Source organism: Hypomesus transpacificus, chromosome 24 (assembly GCF_021917145.1).
Source record: "Hypomesus transpacificus isolate Combined female chromosome 24, fHypTra1, whole genome shotgun sequence".
Lineage (NCBI taxonomy): Eukaryota > Metazoa > Chordata > Actinopteri > Osmeriformes > Osmeridae > Hypomesus > Hypomesus transpacificus.
Window position 1 is genome coordinate 4,113,147 of NC_061083.1, and position 22,257 is coordinate 4,135,403.

Consider the following 22,257-nt stretch of genomic DNA (forward strand, 5'->3'; position numbering starts at 1 on the left):
GTCAATGTTGGCGCAAGCTTTGCTGTTTTACACTGACAGATGTCCTCTCCTCCCCAGCCCCCCCAGCCCCCCGGCGTGGGTCGCTGCAGAGGGCTAAAGCAGTGTGCATGTGATCGTGTGTGTGTCATTATGTCTGTGTGTGTATTGGCTTTCGTCCATGTTTGCATCTGTGTCTGTGTGTGTGTGTGTGTGTGTGTGTGTGTGTGTGTGTGTATGCAGGTGTGTGTGTGAGTGAGTGAGGGGGGAGTCCCTGAGTGTAACTCTGTGGTTGACTGTCTCCTGTAGAGATCACCATGGAGAGTAACAGTGAGGGGAGTGAGGGGAACCTGTCATCTGGCAAGGAGGATGGTTACTATGGCAGTGTAGCTCGGCGCAGGAAATGGCATCACTATGGTATGTGGAGCAGCTTCTCTCAAGCAGACTGTTACTGTTGACGGAGAGCCTTGTGTTCGTCTGCAGGGTGTTTAGAGGTGGAGGGTCCTTCTGCTCCGAGCTCGACTCTAGACAAGATGGCCGCTGTTTCTGTCAATGGAGAATGAGTGTCCCCTCCCCTGTGTGTCCTTTATGACCTCACATCCCAAATGTCCCTTCAAACCCCCTCCTCTCCTCTCCTTAATCCACCCTCGACCTCCCCCCCCCGCCCTCCCCCAGGTTGTTGGTATGTTGATTTTGCATGAGTGGTTGTTTGCAGAATAGTGAGAAGAAGACATGTTGGATGGAGAACTTGCCCCCTTGTCTTGTTGGTATCACACCATATGATGTCATCTCAATAGACATTTTGATTACAAATAATTTCCCACAATGTTTATACTACGTATTCATTGTGTCCAGTACATCTTTGTGGTTCTGGTTGCACAAGATACATAGATGGGATTCCCAGGGCCAATCGAAGCATTTGATTCGACATGGGGGATCCATGAGTTGCATGGGTTATGGCCGTCAGGTGCATTCCTTTCCTCTCACCGTCCCTGTTATGGAACCAGGAAGCTGCTTTGGCGTTTGGTCTGTTGACTTCTTTGTTCTCCGAACCCTAAACCTAAAGAACTGGGAGTTTGTCGCTTCCTGTATGACCTGAAGCAAAGTAAAACAGCAACGTTTGTTACCCCCCCCCCTCCCTCCCTTCTGATAGTTTGCGCATGGTCATGTGATTACCCCCGCATCCCACAGCTTGGCTTGTCTGTCCTCCCCTGACTGTCTCTGTCTTGTGTGTGTCTGTGTCTGTCTGTGTGTGTCTGTGTGTGTCTGTCAGTGACTCTCTGTGTGTGCTGTCCGTTGCTCCAGCAATAGGACCTGTGTGTAAAAAGACCCGTCAATCAGATAGCCCAGAAATGTAATGCAAACCTTGAAGAAACGAAGCGTACTTTTGAAACACCTGGCTCTTCTTCTACACACACACACGCCTCACCCCCCCCTGTCAACTGGGAGTGACGTAGTGTCACCTGGGAGTGAGGTAGTGCCACCTGGGAGTGACGTAGTGCCACCTGGGAGTGACGTAGTGCCAACTGGGAGTGACGTAGTGCCAACTGGGAGTGACGTAGTGTCACCTGGGAGTGACGTAGTGCCAACTGGGAGTGACGTAGTGCCACCTGGGAGTGACGTAGTGCCACCTGGGAGTGACGTAGTGTCACCTGGGAGTGACGTAGTGCCAACTGGGAGTGACGTAGTGCCACCTGGGAGTGACGTAGTGCCACCTGGGAGTGACGTAGTGTCACCTGGGAGTGACGTAGTGCCACCTGGGAGTGACGTAGTGCCACCTGGGAGTGACGTAGTGCCACCTGGGAGTGACGTAGTGCCACCTGGGCTGGCCTGGCAGTAGCACCACCCTCCTCTCCTGTGTTTCAGACGGGTACGGAGGGCGTGGCCACATGCGGGGACGAGCGCGGCGCAGCCAGGAGTACTACGAGGAGTCTGAGGGCGAGGAGCCGGCCCGCGTGTTCGTGGCGCTGTTCGACTACGACCCGCTGTCCATGTCCCCGAACCCGGACGCAGCCGACGAGGAGCTGCCCTTCAAGGAAGGACAGATCATCAAGGTAGAGGGGGGCGTGCGAGCTCAGGGGCGTGCTGCTAGAGCGGCGGGAGGCAAAACACAGGAAATGACGCCGTGGTGATAAGTGTCTTCACCGTATGAGCGTGCTGTACACGCACGCACACACGGGGATGCACGCGTTACCTCTCGTAACAGAGGTGGGGTGTAGTTGGGTTATGTTCCCTGACTGGTACTCTGACACCAATGCTTCTGTCTGTGTGTGTGTGTGTGTGTGTGTCAGGTGTTTGGGAACAAGGACACAGATGGGTTCTACAGGGCGGAGGTCAGAGAGCGGCCGGGGCTCATTCCCTGTAACATGGTGTCTGAGATCCAGACTGAGGACGACGACATGATGGACCAGCTGCTCAAACAGGGCTTCCTGCCCCTCAACACCCCGGTAGAGAAGCTCGGTAGGCCCCCTCTCCTGTGCTCGTCTCCCTTCCTCCCTCTCCTCCTTCTGTCTTTCCTCTGTCGCTGTTTCCTCCCCGCTCTCCTCCTCCCCGCTCCCCCCCCCCCCCGACTCTCTACACTGGTGTGTTTTGCGGATGGTGCTCTTATTTCTTCTTCTCCACTTCCTCTTCCTGTCTTCTTCTCTCTTTCCCTCCTGATAAGTCAACTGCAACCGCTTCAAAGATGGCCGCTCAATAAACCGCAGGTCCCGAAAATCCAAGAGAGGTGTGTTCTTCCCAGGTGCCCTTTGACCCCTCCTGCTCCCATATCCTCCTGCTCCCATCCATCCATCTATCCTCCCCCCCTCCCACTCCTCTAACCATGCTACCGTCTCGGGATTCGTTCATTCTAATCCATAAATCATAAAAATGTGAAGATGACTGAGAAGGATATAGCTGAATGTATGACTCACAGTATTACTAATCAGTCCCTGATTGAGTAACTTCACAAGGTCATCAACCATCACATGCATCTTCAGAAGACGATTATTTCAAGAATGTCACCTTTTACCCCTCCAATCAACCACCCATCTCTCCCTCTCTCCCTCCCTCTCCCCCTCCCTCTCCCCCTCCCTCTCCCCCTCCCTTCCTCCCTCTGCCTGTCCAGAGAGGAACCGGCGTAGCGGGCGTCAGCACCCGGCCTCCACCCGCAGGATGGTGGCCCTGTATGACTACGACCCCAGGGAGAGCTCCCCTAACGTGGATGTGGAGGTACCTGCTCTCTGCTACCTCCCAGCAGTCCCAACACACACTCTACATTCACACACACATGCTCATGCTAACGCTACATGCTAACGCCGCCGGCAGGGAAAGTGTGGTCTTTCCCAGAGTGCACAGTGGGTTCCCGTTGCTACGGTAACATCGACCATATATCAGATGTGTCTCGCGGCAAGGCTCAACGATAAACAACTCCCCCCCCCACACACACACACACACACACATACGCTCCCCTGTGAATCTTAAAGTGGTCACCTGTCCCCCGCTGCCCCCCTCCCCTTGGTTCACCCACTCTCCCCCTCCCCTTGGTTTCACCCACTCTCCTTTCTATTGGGCCCCAGCCACAGTATGGGAGAAACAGGCTGATGGAGGAGGTGAGTGTGAGCAGTGTGCGTGTGCTCTGTGTGTGTCCCCCCCTCACCCTGTAGAGTGTGTAGACGGGGTGGGGTTCAGATGAAGGCCCCCCCCCGAACACCGCCCTAACACACCACCCCCCCTCTCTAGTCGTCACTAATCCCCCTCAATGCCTTGCTGGGCCCAGCATCCTGCCTTGGTTTTGGTCTGTGTGTTAAGTAGTATTCTTCACCTGTGTGTTAGTGTGTGTTTGGTTGGAGAATCCCTGAGGAGTCCTACTGGATTGTGATGCAATCCTGTTCTTCAGTCATCCAACAGTTTGATACATGTGTTTGTTGTCTGGTGGCTGGACTGTCTTGACCCTCCCACGTGCATCACACTGATTGGAGGAGAGAATCTCACGCTGTTTCCGACCCAAATGGAATCCCTGGTTCTTCCAAGGTCTTATTTAACTGTGTTTAGCTTGCATGGGACTGTGTGAGGCATGCAAGGGAAGATCAATGTCCTGTAACTCTCTCTCTTTTGGTCGACAGGCTGAATTGACATTCTGTGCCGGAGACGTCGTCAACGTCTTTGGCGAAATCGACGAAGATGGATTTTACTATGTAAGCGTTCAATAAAACAAAGTCACATTTGTTCATTTACTCTTAAAGCATCCAGTAGAAACCGACCGAAGAGTCTGTTTTGTGCCTCTTAAAAAAACCTTTCCATAGGGCTGCGCTTTACCATCGCCATCTAGTGGTTTACTGTGAGAACTGCACTTGTAATGCTCCCATTAAACCACTAGATGGCGATATCGAAACGCAGCCCAATGCCCTTTAACGACGGCCTCTCCCACCCCCCCCCCCCCCCCCCCCCCCCCCCCCCCTCCAGGGTGAACTCAATGGACACAAGGGCCTCGTCCCCTCCAACTTTCTCGAAGAAGTGCCTGACGACGTGGAGGTTTTTCTAACGGACTCTCCATCTCGGTACCCGCAGGACGCTCCGGCGAGGATCAAGACCAAAAGGGTACACGCTCTCACGCAGTACTAGCCCTCTGTCATCCATCTACTCCTTTCAGGTCCCTCTGTCACTCTCCTTCCTCCTTTAGTTTCTCCGTCCGTGCTTGTGTGTGTTTCCTTGTCGAGGTTACGATGGGGGACGCTTTGTCCGCTGTAGACTGCAACGACGTCCCAGAGCTACCTTTTAGATACCACACTGAGGGTCGTTTTTCCTTTTTCAATGTTGACTGCTGTGAAAAGGGGGAAACTTATGCACTGTACGTAAAATATCTGGACATACCGTATTCATAAAGCATTCTTCCTAGCGAAGGGGTGGGAGCAGCAAGATGCTGACTTAAAAAGGTTACGTAATATCTTGGGAACGTCCACAAACTTTTTTTCTTTTGCACATGCATATTTAGCATTGTAGTAATGCTTTATGAATATAATCTGTGTTTGATCTAAAATAACTGACGATAGAGGGAGTAGTTTTGATGTATCGGAGGATGAAATATGTAGAGTGTAGTGCCGCATGTTCAATCTTTAAGATGCATGGATTCTCCTTGAACAGTTTTATAAGAAAAACAAGTCAAGTACTCTCATTTTTGTATTTGCCTCCTGAACGCCTTGTTTTTGTATATTGCTTAACTGTAAAATAGCACGCCAGACGTCAACTAATTTATGTTCCTATCAGAGTATAATTTCAACAAAAAGAAAACATTCTATAACTAGTTGTAAATATGTGTCAAAAAAATTGTGTTAACACATAACTGCAATTGATGTTTGAATACCAACAGGTTTGCATCAGAGATTTCCTTGGTTTATAGTTTTGCCATTCTCACAGTGCAGATTATTGAAATGCCATCACTGCATTTTATTTTATTTATTTCTTTTTTTTTCTCACCGCTTGGCAAACCAGAAGAAGAGTGTTCATTTCACACCTTAAAGGCTCTGTTTCCGTCACGTAAGTGGGCAACTGAGGATACCAAGGTTACGTTCCTCTCGTCTAATGCAGGTGACATGGGCACCTCTAAGTTATGGTACACACACACACACACACTTTTTCATAACACCTTTCGTCAACATCTTTCTTTGTTGCCTCGGAAACACACAACAACGCATCCCACATTTGGCTCTTACGTAACGATAGAGAGAGAGCGTTTGGAGAAAAGCGCGTGTTCTCTCACTGAATAACAACCGCCCCAGTCAGTGCATTAGACGAGAAGCATGGTGTCTTCGGTTGTTTCTCTGAGTGTTGTACGACTATGTCCGTCACCCACTCTTAGTCTCCTGCTGTAACTCATGAAAAGCTAAAAGGCTAATTGTTGCACGACCCAGGATGCTTCACCTGTAGAAGTAGCGCTAGACTGAGCCAGGCCCCTAACACTGACCCCCTAGCACCTCCCCTCTGCCTGAAGTAGTGCACCCCATCAAACCCACCCAATCCTGTGTCATGGCGGATGCCAACCAATGACAACATGTCAGACAAGCTCAGGGATTTCCTGGAGCTTCTCCCTGTTGGGCACAAAGCTGTAGTCTGCTCAAAAATCTGACACGATGTGGCACTGTTTGTGGGGGTGCACTTTTTCTCTTTCACCTAACGAATGACGCAAAATGGTAAAACAAGCCATTAACATTTTTTATCCTCATAGAGCTGGCATTTAGTTTAGATTTTCAAACCTCATTTTAATTAACATGAGAAACTGAGTATCTCATTTTTTTTTGTTGGTTAAGTTTGCATAAATAATTTAGTGCTTGCGACCAGATCTGTAAATGAAACCTTTTTAAAGCAGGTTGAATTGGTTCCAACAACCTTGAAGTTACCTTGATGAAAAGTGATAAAATGTTCCAAAACTGGTAAATTGATAACTTATCTCCTCTTTACATGCCATAAACTATGAAAATTCAATGTGCAGACTTACCATTTGGAAATACCTATGTTTTATGTAGCTATGTTCCTCCAGAGACTTCTGTCTCATGTTAATGGTATCTTGTCAACACATTTCTCCTAAGTGCAATTTAAAGGAAGCCTTTTAGCTCATGATTACAAGGAATATTTAGATATTCAATGTTTCTCTGTAACCCAGTTGTACAGTATACAGTATGTAAGTAAGACTATATATATTTAAACAAACCTTTGCTGTCATTTTGGCCCATGATGTAACACAGTACTATGTTGTATCTCGTTTTCTGTGAAAGGCATTTCCTTTTCCAGTGATAGTCATGTTTGTTGGAGAGATTTGTGCAGCATCAGCAGACCATGTACACTACTTGGGAAGAGAGAGGAGAGAGAGAGGACCTAAAGAATGCTCACATATAGACTCTTGTCTTTGACTTTACGCTAATAAGACAACACCCAAGTTTTGACACGTGAGGGAGCCAGACTGGGGCATCCAGAGCTATGGTGGCCCTGATGAGACAGAAAGGACTGAGAGAAGGGGAGGAATGACTGGGGGTGCGAGAGAGCTGGCTGTTTAACCCCCTGAACTGTCCATTACGGGTCTCCCATTAGGTTCCGACGGAAAAATCGGGTCCGCCCAGAAGAGCCGCCTCACCCACAGTGCGTCCACACCTCCCTGGGTCCGGCCCCGCCATCGTGGGGCCCGGGAGTCCCACAAGGAGCCTCCGCGACTTGTCCTCCATAAAGAAAAAGGGACTGATCTCCAAAGGGAAGAAACTTTTGAAAACACTCGGCGCTGTAAAATAGTCTCTGGACATACCCTACCTACGTGATAAGGATATTTCATTATATTAACACCCCCCCCCTCTCTCTCTCTCTTCCATTTGCTGTCATTTCGATTCAGTCAAGAAAAAAAATTGAACCTAGCGGTCTTAACATGGATTTGAATGGCATGTTGCCAGCTTGGTAAACCACTGTATTCTGATACATCTGTTGTATATTAGTCATAATCCGTATTTTCTTATTTAAGTACAGTACATATTTTGAATATGATCTCACAGGTTGACGTTGTATCGACCTCTCTGGCTGTTTGCGTTTTCAAGCTGCTATAAACCTCAGTGCAGCACCAGGAAAGACAGGATGCAAGCTGGGATGTCCTCCAGGCTGAGAGTCCTCCAGGCTGGGATGTCCTCCAGGCTGAGAGTCCTCCAGGCTGGGATGTCCTCCAGGCTGAGATGTCCTCCAGGCTGAGATGTCCTCCAGGCTGAGAGTCCTCCAGGCTGGGATGTCCTCCAGGCTGAGAGTCCTCCAGGCTGGGATGTCCTCCAGGCTGAGATGTCCTCCAGGCTGAGATGTCCTCCAGGCTGAGAGTCCTCCAGGCTGGGATGTCCTCCAGGCTGAGAGTCCTCCAGGCTGAGAGTCCTCCAGGCTGAGATGTCCTCCAGGCTGAGATGTCCTCCAGGCTGAGAGTCCTCCAGGCTGAGATGTCCTCCAGGCTGAGATGTCCTCCAGGCTGAGATGTCCTCCAGGCTGAGAGTCCTCCAGGCTGAGAGTCCTCCAGGCTGAGATGTCCTCCAGGCTGAGAGTCCTCCAGGCTGGGAGTCCTCCAGGCTGAGAGTCCTCCAGGCTGAGAGTCCTCCAGGCTGGGAGTCCTCCAGGCTGGGAGTCCTCCAGGCTGAGATGTCCTCCAGGCTGAGATGTCCTCCAGGCTGAGATGTCCTCCATGGTCAGTAGGCCTGTGTGTGATGCTGCTCCAGCGAGACACTGAGCCGGTGTGTGTGTGTTAGAGGTAACGGCCGCGAGGCCACAGGCTCGCCCCAACATGGGAGCAGCTGACGGGGAACAGGACCGAGCAGGCCTGGGGCTCGCTGAAAGCCGAGGTTCCTGAGCCTGGGAGCAAGTTTAGCATGTCGTATCTTAAGCACATTCAGAGTGGTCCTTCCCCTCATTAACCCTATGAAAGCACACGCTAATGGGCTTTGTCTGTTCAGACCGTCTTGCAAGAACCGTGGAGTTCTGTTAAGATTCACGGTTTGACCGGTTTCAGATGAGTATGCAGTAGAACCGTGGATCTTCGTTACGAACAACACGTGAAATATTGAGATTGATATAACAAAACATACTGCCCAGGTACACCCAGTCTTGTGAACACATTCTTAATGGCAGGATCAGTGCAGATGAGAGAATCACACGACTCTAGACAGAAGCTGTGGTGAGGACAGACCACTATATGGTTATGGGACTATTTTTCAGACTCCCTCTGGACAAGCACATGAATAAATGGGATTGGGTTTCTAAACAACAGCATTATGTTATTTCTTTTGAAATAGTTGAACGGACATGAAAAGCCGTGATGGAACCGCCCTACATGTATCTGCCTTATAAATGCACAATGGTTTGTATCTTGTCAACTGGAAAGTTTCTATGTCCTATATGCATTCATGTTGTTGCATTATTTCAGAAAATGAAATGTATTTGCAAATCCAGACTAGTGACGTGCAGCTTGTAGCTTGTATGAGTGTCGTGTTTTCTGGGGGGCCTGAACTTTTACAGCTAGTTTGAAACTTCAGACACACGGTGGAATTAGGAGTGGGGGGAGAATTTTCAGATTAAGTTTTCTCACGAAATTCAAACCACTGATGGTCTGTTTCTCAGACTAAGTGAACAGAAAAAAAAGACAGTTGCTTTTTAATTGACAGTTGGAAGACATTTGGTCTTCGAAAATCTAATTTAATCCCTGTTTACGTTTTTCATTTCGCACAAATAACTCATGACAAAGACGTTAAGGCACTTTACAAGTATATTTTGTGTTATACTCTGTGCTCGAAAGTTAACTGCATTTCCAGTCCCTGGTGTGTGTGAGAACAGAAGGGCATCACTCAGTCAACACAGCCTTCCAGGGAGCGCTCACATGAAATCAACATTCATGTAGAACCACAAGACGAGTGAGTCACAATATGCATTTACTATTCCTTTGTTTTGTCGTGTACACACGTTCCTGTTGAGTTTCTAGACTTGAGAGCATGAGGAAGTTACTTTGTGGCTTACAGTACCCTGAGCACCATGCAGTCAGATTTGATTGAGTGACCTTCTAGTCAATTCGCTCTATAAATGACTTTATAGAAGTGTCCCATCAACAAAACACAAGCCTACCTCCATTGGTGACCCCCTAAAGTCAAATAGAATGCAGAAAGGCTGGCATCTGTCATACTTCCAATAGAAAACCATGTGATTATCGTATGCCCTGTGCTTATGGTTCAGGGCAAGAGTCCTGTCTTTATATCCTTACCCAACTAGCACATAGTAGTGAATGTATGATGAATTGAAAGCCAATGTATCAATACTATTCCTAAGGGTTGTGCAGATGTTTTACTACTGTACCTCTGCTCCAGGCTTGTGAAGTCAAACCTTTTTCTTCCTGTTATCTCGCCATCTTCCGTTAACCATTCCATTCTTGAATCCACCTCAAAAAATCCGATTAACTGACATGAGATTTGAACTGAGACTGCCAAAAAAGAATGTATGAAAAGCATTCTGTATAATGTTCTGTACATTTCTCAGCCAAACAGGCGTTTAAACTACAATTAATATATGTACATTTCATAAACCATGATAAGTTGTCATTGCTTCTATACATATTGTTTGAGCTACTGTTGCTCTTTTTGTACTTTGTCCATTTGTAAATTGTTTTTAAATGTTTATACTTGATTTTCAGACTGCCTTTTTTGTACATTACAAAAACTTTATAATCAAACAGTGCAAGCTTTCCCCATGGTGTCTTCTAAACCATAATGTTTTAAAAATCTGCAATTGTGTGCTAGCTTTATGAAGAGATAACAGCCTATATTGGTGGTTACAAAATATTGTATGGGTGTGCATGTGCAATTTTTTTATGAAAATAAATTTGATATTTTGTACGGTTGTGTTCCGAGTTTTGCCCTGTTGTCATATTGCTTCCACAGTTTCCTCCCCTCATCTGTGACAAATACAGCAGGCTTCAACCCTGGTCCTCAGGGCCCACTGTCCTGCATGATCAATCATCTTACACACCTGATACTAAATGGGTCGATATCAAGCTTTAACGACCCATTTAGTATCAGGTGTTCTGGAGCAGGGAAACATCTTAATCATGCAGGACTGTGGGCTCTGAGGAACAGGATCGCTGTATGAGTTTACAGATGAAGTTACATGGTTATCAAGATGAGTGAAACATGCCAACTGGAATATCCCGTGTACTGTGCCTACACTGCCAGCTCCTGGAAGCATCCATCCACGACCCAGCACACACACCTCTCTAAACTCTGGCCAGAATGCTTTATTTTGTAGGTAAACACAGGTGCTAGAACAGTTAGAACTATAATCTAAAATTATTTATTATTAAGCAAACATTCAAAATGGAATTTGATGCACATTTTTTCTTTCTGATTACTAAAACAACTGAATTTTAGACGTAATGACTTAATAGAACGTAAAATTATAAATAGAACGTAAAATTATAAAAATGAAACAATCAAGTAGCCATTCAAAATGGCTGAAATGTAAACAAGCAATATTAAAACAACACTTTTATGGAAACTAAATGTTCTCTCAAAAACAGAAGTGATCTAGCCTCCCAGCAGGGTAGCTGCGCTCGTCTCACAGGTAGTAGAGGAAGTCATCCAGGTTCGAGTCAGGCTGTTTGTGGATGCTCTGCCCCACCAGGAAGGCCAACTTGTGGGCATACTGGCAAGGGGCAGGGACACGAATGATGCCCTGGAAGAACACACACATACACACACACACACAATACTCCAATAAGACTTACCAGTCACAACATCTGCGCTCAACCAAACAATACAGGACCACATAAGGACTATCAAACAGTAAGTGTAGGTCATCCTCCCAGGGCAGAGAGGCTGGTAGAGAGCCGTCCAGCTCAGCGGTCCTACCTGCCAGTTGTAGTACATGTGGCAGAGCTTGTAGGTGAGCCTCTGCATGTGATCAGGCTTGAGGCCGCTGCTGTCGTACACCACGTTGTAGTGGGTGGGCGACACGCTGCCCATGCGCACCGCCTGGCTCACGATGAAGAAGTCATACCTGAACAGGACCAATCACAGGGTCACAGCACACGCAACGCCAACACCTCAAACAGGAGTATTTACAGCCATCACACTGTTTAAGGGTTATATTAGTTATGCCAGAGGGGTTTGAATCCAGGGCTGTTTCCTGTTGGGTGGGCGTACCATTCGGGGCGAGTGACCTCTGTGTCGATGACGGTGCCAGGGGGGGGATTGGCTAGCTTGCCATCGATGCGGGCGAAGAACCTGGAGCTGATACGCTTCTTCACCACCACCACGGTCAGCTTGGGGCTGGAGGGAGGAAGGCGCAGGCATGAGACCAACCAGAATCTGTTCACGTTACCTTGGGTGATGGGGTGGTGGTTTGCAAGGGAGGACGGACACGAGGGAAGGTGTGGTTGATCTGGTCAGTGAGCTGGTCTTACGCGTAGTCTTGGCCCATGGTCTTGATGGACTCCATGATCTGGGGCACCTCGTAGTTGACCACGCTCTGCAGCATACCGTCCCCCACGCCGTCTCGGTACACGATGATGCGGGACGGCAGGCAGTTGTTGTACTTCAGCCAGGACTTCAGAGCACCTGCAACAACACATCGCTTCAACACCATGCAGGGCAACGTTCCTATTCAGATGCTGAAACTAAGAATGACATTGCAAGACTGTCAAAAGGTAGGAGTTGTCACACATCTCAAGCCTAGCTCCTCTCTAGCGCATGTGTTTGGCTTTTGTAATCGACTGGACTTGCCTTGCAGAGCCACCTTCAGCCCATCCATGATCTCCTGGCCCCGGTTCTGCAGCGCACACTTGGAGAACCACCTGGAAAAACAGGTTTGAGTTGCAGTTCAAAATGGCCACTCTTTCTGTCAGTCGTCATTGCACTGATCATCAATCTTACTGCCTCACATCTCCCAAGTTCTTTATTCAGATGTGACCACCTCTCCAACACGGCTCCCCTCAGCAGTGCCCACCTGCCCAGGAGAAGGGCAGGTTGGCACTGCCTGGGTTGCAGCCCTGAGGAGCTGAGGATGAAGGGTGCGTCGTACCTGGACATGCCCTGGTTCAGACTGGCCACCAGAGCCCCGATGGACCTCTTCCCTGCCGACGTGTCGTGGTAGCAGTCGATCCCCACGATCATCAACTGCTTCAACTGTGGGGCACGAGAGAGGTGACGTCAAGCCAACACTACAACCATGCTTCACCACGACCCACGTGGTCATAACCCACAATGAATTCTCAGCCTCGCGATACGATTGGTCGCGAGTCGTCTGGTTGCGTGCCACACTCACCGGGATCTCCACGCTCCACAGCTCTCCTCCCATCTTGCAGTTCATCTGCATGGCGATCTTGGTGGCCACCGTCATGAGGGCCTGGGGCTTGCTGAGGGTGCGGGACACCACACACTGGCTGGGCGTGGGGCAGTCCACACACAGGTACTTCTTCACACTGTCGTACTTGTCCTTCCTGTTGCTGGGCAACACCACCACCGCCTGGGGGAGTGGGGGGGGGACGGACGGACAGGTGGCTGAGTTCTGGCTGGAGAAGGCTGTGTGTGTGTGTTCTGTGTTACATCTGAACATGTATGTTTTGAATGGAGTGCATTGATAAAATGCATCATCGTGGAACTTTCTGTTTAAAGAAGTTCTAAAACAAACAATAGAGAATGAATGGCAGCGTGCTGTGCAGACTGACCATCTGGGTGTCTGGATGGACCTGCTGCTGCAGAGCCCTGAGCAGAGCCTCCTGACGATCCTCATACTCCACCCTGGACACAGGACGCACAGCGCATCAGTGACACGTCAAAACCCCCCCGTCTGACCCTCCTGTTCTAACAGCAGCGGGTAAATACGTCACAGGAAATCCACATCACAAGTGCAGCACTTGCAACAACACCCACTCCCACTAGATGGCGCTGCGGTGGTCGTAGGTCTACTCACATCTCAGGCCTCTGTATGCGGATGCCTAGAGGCTGGGACACCTTGTTGAGCGTCTGCAGGAGAGCCTGGGCCTCGCCTGAGTTGCGGCGGGTGAAGAAGATGCACCATTTGTCCAGGGGCCGGGAGCTGATCAGGGGCAGGCCCCTCATCTCCTTGGTCCAGTCTGCCGCCCAGGGGTTATAATCAAACTAGGAGAGGAAGCACAACCCGTTAAAGCTTGTGTTTTAGGAGCCTGCTAAACTGAAGTGTCATATGCCTTGAAAAAGGAGTTATGAAGACAGGTTTGTTTGGCATTGTAAGAGCAGGGGTAAAAAGAGTTTAGAAAACCCAAAAGCTCCCAGAGTGTGAGAAGTGATGTTCTTCACCGATCTGTTGCCCTGGATGATTCTCTCTGCTGGGAGGACTCTGCCGGTGAGGTTCAGCAGCTTGTTGTCAAAGTTCAGCCCCCACGTACTCATCTCCTTCTCTGCTTCGGTGTTCCTGGACAAATGAAGAAGTGGTCACTGTGTGACCCTGTTGACCACAATGCATTTCTCTTTGGGGGCTTTTTATGGATTTATGCAACAGACATGAACAGGAAAATGTTTGGGAGAGAGGGGAATCCAATCAGAAATGCCCCGGGCTGGAATCGAACCCAGAGTGATACACGCTCTACTTGATGGGCCATCGGGGGGGCGCACCACGGTTATCAGGCTTTAGGACTCTACAGTAAATGTACAGGTCTAGCCATGGCCGGCCTACTTGTGGATGTTGTTGACGAAGCGGGTGAGCCGGCTCTCTCTCTGCTCCGGGGTCAGTCTGGTGTGAGACGACAGGTCCTTCATGATGTTGAAGTCGCTACGCATCCTGTCAGTCAGGCCTGTTGGGGAGTTGAAGAAAAAGAGGCAAAAGAATAATGAAATACATAAAAAACACTGAAGGACCTGCAGTGGTTCAATCAACCATAGTGGTTTGCTCTGATTGGACACCGTCTAACAGGGGAAGAAGTGAATGTGGCTATGACCTCATGAGCACTGATAACTCACTCATTGACTGTCCCTACAGGTGTGTTGTGGAGGTACCTGTGAGGTAGCAGAGCTGACTGTCCCTACAGGTGTGTTGTGGAGGTACCTGTGAGGTAGCAGAGCTGACTGTCCCTACAGGTGTGTTGTGGAGGTACCTGTGAGGTAGCAGAGCTGACTGTCCCTACAGGTGTGTTGTGGAGGTACCTGTGAGGTAGCAGAGCTGACTGTCCCTACAGGTGTGTTGTGGAGGTACCTGTGAGGTAGCAGAGTTCAGGCACCAGCAAGGCTGGTCCGGGGGGCGGGGCTCCAGCAGGACCCAGCTTCTTCACGTGGCTGATCAGAAGCACCTGGTTGCTGTCGACGATGTCCAGACCGTATTGCTGTGGAAACAAGGATCAGGTGGTCTCAGAACAGCACACCCAGGGACGATCCCCGCCCCCTCATCTCAGGAGGAGGACCTACGGTCTTGTAGTAGTTCTTGAAGGAAATGTCCGCGTCTCCTCTCTTGAACGTGTTGTTGGGCGTGTGGTCCCAGGCAATGTCATCTATCCGATAAGTCTTGTTGTTGTACCTGGAGATGATGATTGGATCAAAGCAAGCTGTAGAGTCAACATTGGGGGGGGGGGGGGAGAGACAAAATCTGGGTATGATTTGTATGATTACGGCCCTGGCTCAGAGTGAACATCAGCATGGTCAGATGCTGGGTCACACTATGACGGTATGACTTTTAACAGTGAGGAGGGTCCAGGGGGGGTGAGGAGGGGGGGTGAGGAGGGTCCAGGGGGGTGAGGAGGGTCCAGGGGGTGAGGAGGGTCCAGGGGGGTGAGGAGGGTCCAGGGGGTGTGTGTGTGAGGGGGGGTGTGTGTGAGGGGCTTTACTTGGTGAGCACGATGAGGCCCACCAGCTCCTTGGTGCAGGCCTCGGCGAAGCGCTGCTCCCCACACTGCTGCCTCATACCGGCCATGACTGACAGCACCGTCTCACTGCGCAGCACCTTGTGGCTCACGTCCGTGCACAGCATGATGCTCGACTCATACTGCAGGATGGTGGTGGTGAAGCCAGGCCAGATGGTCAGCCTGCCTCACACAACACAGTACACACACACACAGTACACACTGCTTGGTATCTACACAAACGCATGAGTCAAGAGAAAACTACAATTCCCAGCGAAACTTTCAGCCTCTGAGTTACCAACCTGTGCTGGGGGATGTTGAGCGGGTCATCAGGGTTGTAGTAGTGACGGCCTATCTGCTGCATGTTCAGCATCCTCAGAACCCTACATCAGACAGACCACGTCAGAACCAACAGTCAGGGGTAGCTCATACCAGGGAGGAGCGCCATGTTACGCCCCCCAGTGGGCTGGAAGTGTGACTGACCGTCTGAAGATGATGTTGTAAAACTGCAGGCACACTGGGGAGGTGGGGGGAAGCTCGTTGGTCAGGGTGACGGTGATCTGGACCTTCTCTCCGTGTCTGGTTTCACTGTGCAGCACTGTCTCCTACAGCACACCGTGTTCCATGTCTGGCCTTCTCAGCTCATTTACAGCCTCCCTAATAACATCTATTCATCCTTTTACAGGATTTCAGCCTGGCTGGTAGTCCATTCCATTTATGCAGATTATGTACATTTATCTATCTACATAACCATTTATGACTGAGCTCAGGAACCTTCTACCCATATATATTTGATTATTAATATCATCACAACATGTATTTAACCTTCAAGCCTGCTCCAAAGACTTACACTTTGATACCTCTACTTTAACCTTTATTATATATGCTTTATTTTTCTGGAATCATAATGTTACCTCCTGTACAGCAGTTTGGTAAGCCATGGTTATTTTTGAACCTTCTCTATAACTTAAAGACTGATTGATCTGTAGTGTGAGCGTATCACAGCCAGTGCCAGCAGGAGGGCTCCTACCGGGTTGGGCAGCCTCTGAGGCAGGAAGAGGAGGGCTCCGTCGAAGGTGCGAGCCATGCCCAGGGTCTCCGAGTGGTGGAACAGGAGGGCGGAGCGCAGGCGCCTGGACTCCATGGGGGGCTTGAAGTCAACGTGGTACTGGTACAGCACCCACTGGGGCCGGGATAGGATGCGGAAAAAGTTGGCCTTCAGTTCAATGGGGGAGCCAGACGTACCTGAGGAAAAAGATATCTTGGTTACAAACAAATGTTAAGAATAAAGAGAGGCTCGTTTTTTTTTATTCAAATCATACAAAACTCAACAGCAATGGAAACATGTTAAATGGCACTTTGTTACGGCTGAAAAAAGCACACAAACCAGTCTTGGATTCCTTGACATGTTCCATGGCCTGCCTGGTGAAGATTCCTGCATCGTGGAAATCCCTGCGACGTCCTCCTCGCTCTCCAATCTTCACCTGCTGGAAGCCTGCAGATATCTGGAGGACAGCTGCGGGGTGGACCACCAAAGACGAGCAGAACCAATACAAATGGATCAATAACAAGTTTCCCCCTAACATCTTTAAAAAAAATGACTGTGCAATGACATACACTTTTATCAAGGTAAACGCATCATTTATAATCACGACCGTGAAATGTGAATTTGTTGTGGCTGGTGATCAGGGGGAGTTGCACCTTCAGCGGCTGCCACTCCCGGAGCCGTTTTCTGTCTTCCGCGGCCCACGAGGTCCCCCTCAGACTGAGGGGGAGCTGGTTCCTGGGAAGTCTTAGCGAAAGTGAGTATATCCGTGTTTAGTATAATTATTGCTAGAAACACAATGGGACACGACATATGTCTATGCTATCATGCATATTTTACTCACCACTCCGGGAGCCCCGGTCTCTTGACCGCGTGCTCTGCCTCTAGATCTTGCTCGTGCGCGACCTGTCATTTTCGGTTTCTGGTAAATTGCAGATTCACCTGTAGAGTGAGATTAGATGGCTAGCTACCTACCACGTGTTGCTGCAGTATTTTAAACCGTGTAACTAATACGCACCCAAATACAACACCAAATGCACCCAAATCAGAGATCACAAATAGGTTGCTAAATGCTAATAAGTTGGAAAGACATCATGAACATGTGGTAGCCAGCTAGCTAATTACTTAAAAAAAAGTCTTACATCAGCAAACATTTGTAACGTTCCTTTAACAAATATACTTTCACTGGAATTAGAACAAAGCTAATGCGGACCGCGTTAAATCAAACTCGCTAAGCACGTGCAAAGCTCCTGCAAATACCTAACTAAGCTAGCTCTAACTTTTAATTTGTGAATATCGGAGATTTGTTGACTTTATGTATTTCTAGTAACACATTCAAAACTTTACATAAGTATGCATACAATTAAAAATGAAATAAAAACGTATAATGGCCATTAAGTGAGCGAGACCCAAATGTAGCTAGGATGGCTAATAAGCTAACTAATTGGTAGGAGTGAGCTCGTTTAAAGTTTTGTAATCGATTTCGAATACTTATGTTTTATAAGACTATGTGATATATGTAAGAAATCTTTACATTTATTTTCTCTAATTCATAGATATAACGTTCATTACTTACTTTCTCTAGCTAGTTCATTAATTAATCTACGACTGACAGGCAGCTGCGTTCTGAAATATTGCGCTCCTTCTTCAGGTACATATAGGTCATGTCACAACCATATACCACTCCGCAAACCGTTATGTAAATACAGTTATACCACCTTTATGTAGTTTATTTCAGTGATCTTATAAAGTATACCAAAGCATTTAGATAATAATTGTTACATGTTAGAAACATACGACACGTTATCGTCCCCAACGAATAAAGGAACTATTTTGGATATGCGCAAGGACATTAATGTTGCACGAGGTGGCCTCGTGCTGCAGGCCAGTCAAGGATTGACTGCGATTAGACATTGTCTGCTGCGATTTATCAAAATTCCACTAGGTGGCGTTAAAGGACAGATCTGTGTCCGATCTAATAGACCAGTGACACCGAGAATCGGAGTATCTCTCCAAAAGGGCCTAGAAGGATAAAAACAAAAGACAAGACCATATTATCAAGGCTATCATCTCATAAGATCACGTAACCCTGATAATATTTGTCTCTGAATTGATGTTGTCTGTGTCATACAGTCTAATGATCTTATTTCCGATGGCAGAATTCTGCACAATTACTGTGTAGTGTTGGTTTGTGTTTGTGTTCATTACACTACGGAAGTCTCTCCATGGGGCCACTTTGTTCTGTCTCATCACTATCGTTTGTTTTGACGCGGTAAAGATCAATGGGAAATGCCTGTTATGGTGGATGGTTGTAAACATCTAACCAAAAAAAAAAAACTCTGGTTGATAAAAGTGGAAAGCAAACTAAAAGTTACAGTATTTAAAAAAAAATGGAAATACTATGTTATAACCTACGTTACACACACATTAAACGTTAATCGTATGCTTGCATTCACAATGCCTATTTTTTTTTTTGGGGGGGGGGGGGGGGGGGGGGGGTTATTTCCCAAACATCAATGGAGCCCAAAGAGTCCTGGTGCATGTAGTTGTCTCTAGCACCTAAAAGGTAAACATATAAGCCTAAGGCTGAACCCAAACCACATCTTCTATAGTTAAAGAAACCATAAGTCTTCTAAAAGACTGGAAAGGGACATTTACTTGATTGTTTCATTGTCCCCCCCCTGATTTTGATGAAAGATTCTGATGTTTAAGGAGTAGGGATTCTGAAGACCCTTTTTTCTCTTATTATGCCGTGTTAAAAGAGCCAGATAGCCAGTTGCCATTTCTATCTCTGTCCACTTCCTCTCAAACCCTGACCCCCTTCAACCTTCATCCTTTATAAAAAAAAAAGAAGTTGGCACCTTTAGAGGGCATTTTGAAGAAGACGTACTGAGGTCTTTCATGTCTGAGATCTGAGACTGATTAGAGATTCAGACCTGAGGGACCAGTCTGAGAGGAATTGCTCCAGTCACTGTTTACCTGTTCGAGAGAGAGAGAGAGAGAGAGAGAGAGAGAAAGAGAGAGAGAGAGAGAGAGGGGGAGAGTCAGAGGCAGAGGCAGAGGGAGAGGCAGAGGGAGAGGGAGAGGGAGAGGGAGAGGGAGAGGGAGAGGGAGAGGGAGAGGGGGAGGGGGAGGGGGAGGGAGAGGGAGAGGGAGAGGGAGAGGGAGAGGGAGAGGGAGAGGGAGAGGGAGAGGGAGAGGGAGAAAGAGGGATTGGTTGGGTATAGGGGAATATGTTTGGGTATAGGGGAATATGTTTCATAAACATAAACAATAATGCTTTGGTAAGCACCTTTAATTGGAGCGTCACATATTCTTGTTTTTCCAAAACTGAACACAAAGAGAAAGTTACAAGAGAAAAGACAACAAGGTTTGACTGTTGAATTCCACACACGGTCGGTAAATGTTTATGACGGGTAGTTAAATGCAAACAGAAGTAAATAGACCATGATGTGATCATTTAACACTCAGACTCAAACCTCCTTTTGAACTAACCGAAAAGGATAAATTCCCTGTAGGCAACACCAAATTAGATTCTTTCTGAAAACTGGACTCGGGGGTGTATGTAACTGAACAAAGGGGTATACTCTGAAAGTTAATGACCTGAAATGGTTCCATTTATTTTTGGTTATGGTGGCTGAGAAGTAGCTGGGCTGCATGTCCATGATTTAAGTGGATTTGTTCTTATGTGTTTGCAGACTGATCTGGTTGTTGCTTGCTGCAACTGTAGCTTCTGGACAATGAGTTTAACTATCAAACTCAATCAGGTGCAGATCTGTCATTATAGAGCATTACAAATAGATTGTTGAATAAATACTCTCATTCTATTCAAAAAATTCAGGGATATGCGAAAATGTATTCAATGTTAATAAACATGCATTTTGCATATTTATACTGCAGTTAACATAAGTTTAAAAACTCTCAGTAGGGTGGCCTTCGTGGAAATGCACAGAAAAAAGCGACATGCCGTTGTAAGTGTTGAAACCTCGGTCTACATTGCATATGACAAAGTGAAGTCCAGCCATCATGGTGCTTTCGTGGAGGAGATACCGTAGCAAGCTGATAAAGCAGTGGAGTCCTTCCTGAAAATAGCATTATCTATCACACCACCTTTCAGTTCAACGATAAGGCATCGGACACATACTATAAAGGCCTTCTTTGCGCGAAAGAAGAAAAAAAAAATAGTTTCTGTCAAACACCATCCCGTCCCTACATCAAACAACAAAGGCCGTGCCTCCCAAAAAAGAGAGAGAAAATGAAAGGAGAAGAAGAAAAGCAGAGGCAGAGAGCGAGCAGGAAGCCGAGCCGTGCTGGGCTGAGAAAGGTGCCCCCTGCCAGGGACGCTGATGAATACGCTTCAGGCTTCAAGCTGGCCCAGCACCCCCTAGCAGTGTGGATCCCACACTTACTCTAATCAACTACTGCGAGACATCTAGGCCCAGCAGAAATGAGTGGGCGCTGTTCTCTGACAGAAGCCTGCTCTATGGCCTTGGACTGCAAACCAAACTAGAAATGGGGATAGAACTCATTATTATCGTCGCCATAAAAACAGTCCTTTTCTTTCAGAATGTCATTTTAGTGTATGGTAGTGCTTTACGGTGGTCAACACTATGTCCCCTAACCTCCGCAACCTGATTGGACTAAACCAGAAGGACAAAGCCAGATCAAACCCTTCCAAAGGAATAGCAATAGTGCCATAAGCTCCCTCTCCTGATTGCAAAAGTAGAACAAGAGAGGATTGTGAATAATAAGGATGTACCATGGCATGATATCAGTAAGCGTGTTAGGAAAATTAGATTACTCTATTGCCTGCTGTGGAACCTAATCTTCTCAGCATCACCGCAATCCCTCTGTAAAATAGTACCTTCTGCATGCACATGCACACACACTCACAGCTAAGCAAATGTATACACACACACACACAGAAGGATCTTCATGTCTCACGTGTCTAATAGTTTTAAACCAGCCACTTGCACATTCGATAGGAAAAAATGTCGACACAAAAATCCCCATGAACATTTCTACTGGAAGCTTTGATATACGTCTGAAATTCACATCTTCTGCTTATCACAGAACTCTTTTAAACTCTAGTCAAGCTGAGTCAGCCAGCACAAAACTGTGAAAATAGGGTTTCTACCCCCAAGAGTTAACCCACGACAAAAGCTTTGTACCCTTCCTGATAGTTTAAAAGGTTCCTTGCCTTTAATCTTTAATAAACAGTGCTATTGTGCTATTATCTCCATTAAATACAGTCCTGACCAAGTAGTAGGAGTGTCTTTGAAGTCCAGTAAGTGGAAACAAATGGCCACTGAAAGATACTCCAGAGAAGAATGACTGTGACGGACATTTTCTTTAACGTTTTCTCTTCACATTGAAGTCTGTAGTAGTTCTCGTGAGTACACCCCACCATGCCTTACAAGGATGCAAATGTATTTAGGTAAATTCTAATAAAATAGATACCAAACTAAGAAAGGCAACAAGATGAGAGTCAAACTACAACACCCGTGTAATTTATTTTCACAGCAAGACTTGTTTTGATAAGCATCCTAAAACCATATCTTTAAAGAGGTTTAAGAAAGATATGTTTTTTTTTAAAGATTGGTCATAAGTTTGGTAGTGACCACCTGGACTGTTATGTGAGCTTGAACTGACTGTATTGACATTAAACAAACTTGACAGAATCCAGCTGTCAGATCACTGTTTGGGTGCCATTTTTGATTTGATAGTAAAAAGCCAAAAGTTAGTTTGAAGCAAAACCTCGAAGGCAAAAGTGTAAGATTGTTTATTAGCACAGTAGCAGGTTCAGTGAGTTCCTAAAAAGTCTGGAATATTGTCCAGAAACAACTTCCACTCTCTCAAAACATTAGTGCCAAGGACAACTTGAAGTTCGATTTCGTTT

At 47.4% G+C, this 22,257-nt stretch overlaps 2 protein-coding genes across 2 annotated transcripts in view; one reads left to right on the forward strand and one right to left on the reverse strand.

The window, feature by feature from the left end:
- rimbp2b (RIMS binding protein 2b) overlaps nt 1–7,293 on the forward strand; it is a 33,704-nt gene extending 26,411 nt beyond the window's left edge. The window contains exons 18-25 of the mRNA XM_047048696.1: nt 286–393; nt 1,843–2,030; nt 2,268–2,436; nt 2,639–2,701; nt 3,083–3,186; nt 3,534–3,566; nt 4,080–4,151; nt 4,420–7,293. Coding sequence (XP_046904652.1) covers nt 286–393; nt 1,843–2,030; nt 2,268–2,436; nt 2,639–2,701; nt 3,083–3,186; nt 3,534–3,566; nt 4,080–4,151; nt 4,420–4,578 — 896 coding nt within the window. The 3' untranslated portion in view covers nt 4,579–7,293. The remainder of the gene's footprint in view (nt 1–285; nt 394–1,842; nt 2,031–2,267; nt 2,437–2,638; nt 2,702–3,082; nt 3,187–3,533; nt 3,567–4,079; nt 4,152–4,419) is intronic.
- Nucleotides 7,294–10,963: 3,670 nt separating this feature from the next.
- piwil1 (piwi-like RNA-mediated gene silencing 1) lies at nt 10,964–17,955 on the reverse strand. The gene is made up of 21 exons (XM_047048388.1): nt 17,935–17,955; nt 17,203–17,300; nt 17,015–17,105; nt 16,701–16,829; nt 16,344–16,558; nt 15,797–15,918; nt 15,616–15,696; nt 15,299–15,496; nt 14,883–14,991; nt 14,674–14,800; nt 14,158–14,275; nt 13,782–13,896; nt 13,417–13,604; nt 13,172–13,244; nt 12,769–12,969; nt 12,526–12,629; nt 12,228–12,298; nt 11,909–12,062; nt 11,649–11,774; nt 11,355–11,502; nt 10,964–11,178 (listed from the first exon to the last, which is right to left on the reverse strand). Exons 2-21 carry the CDS (start codon nt 17,269–17,271, stop codon nt 11,062–11,064), a joined length of 2,556 nt encoding a protein of 851 aa, XP_046904344.1. The 5' UTR covers nt 17,272–17,300; nt 17,935–17,955; the 3' UTR covers nt 10,964–11,061.
- Nucleotides 17,956–22,257: the final 4,302 nt, after the last annotated feature.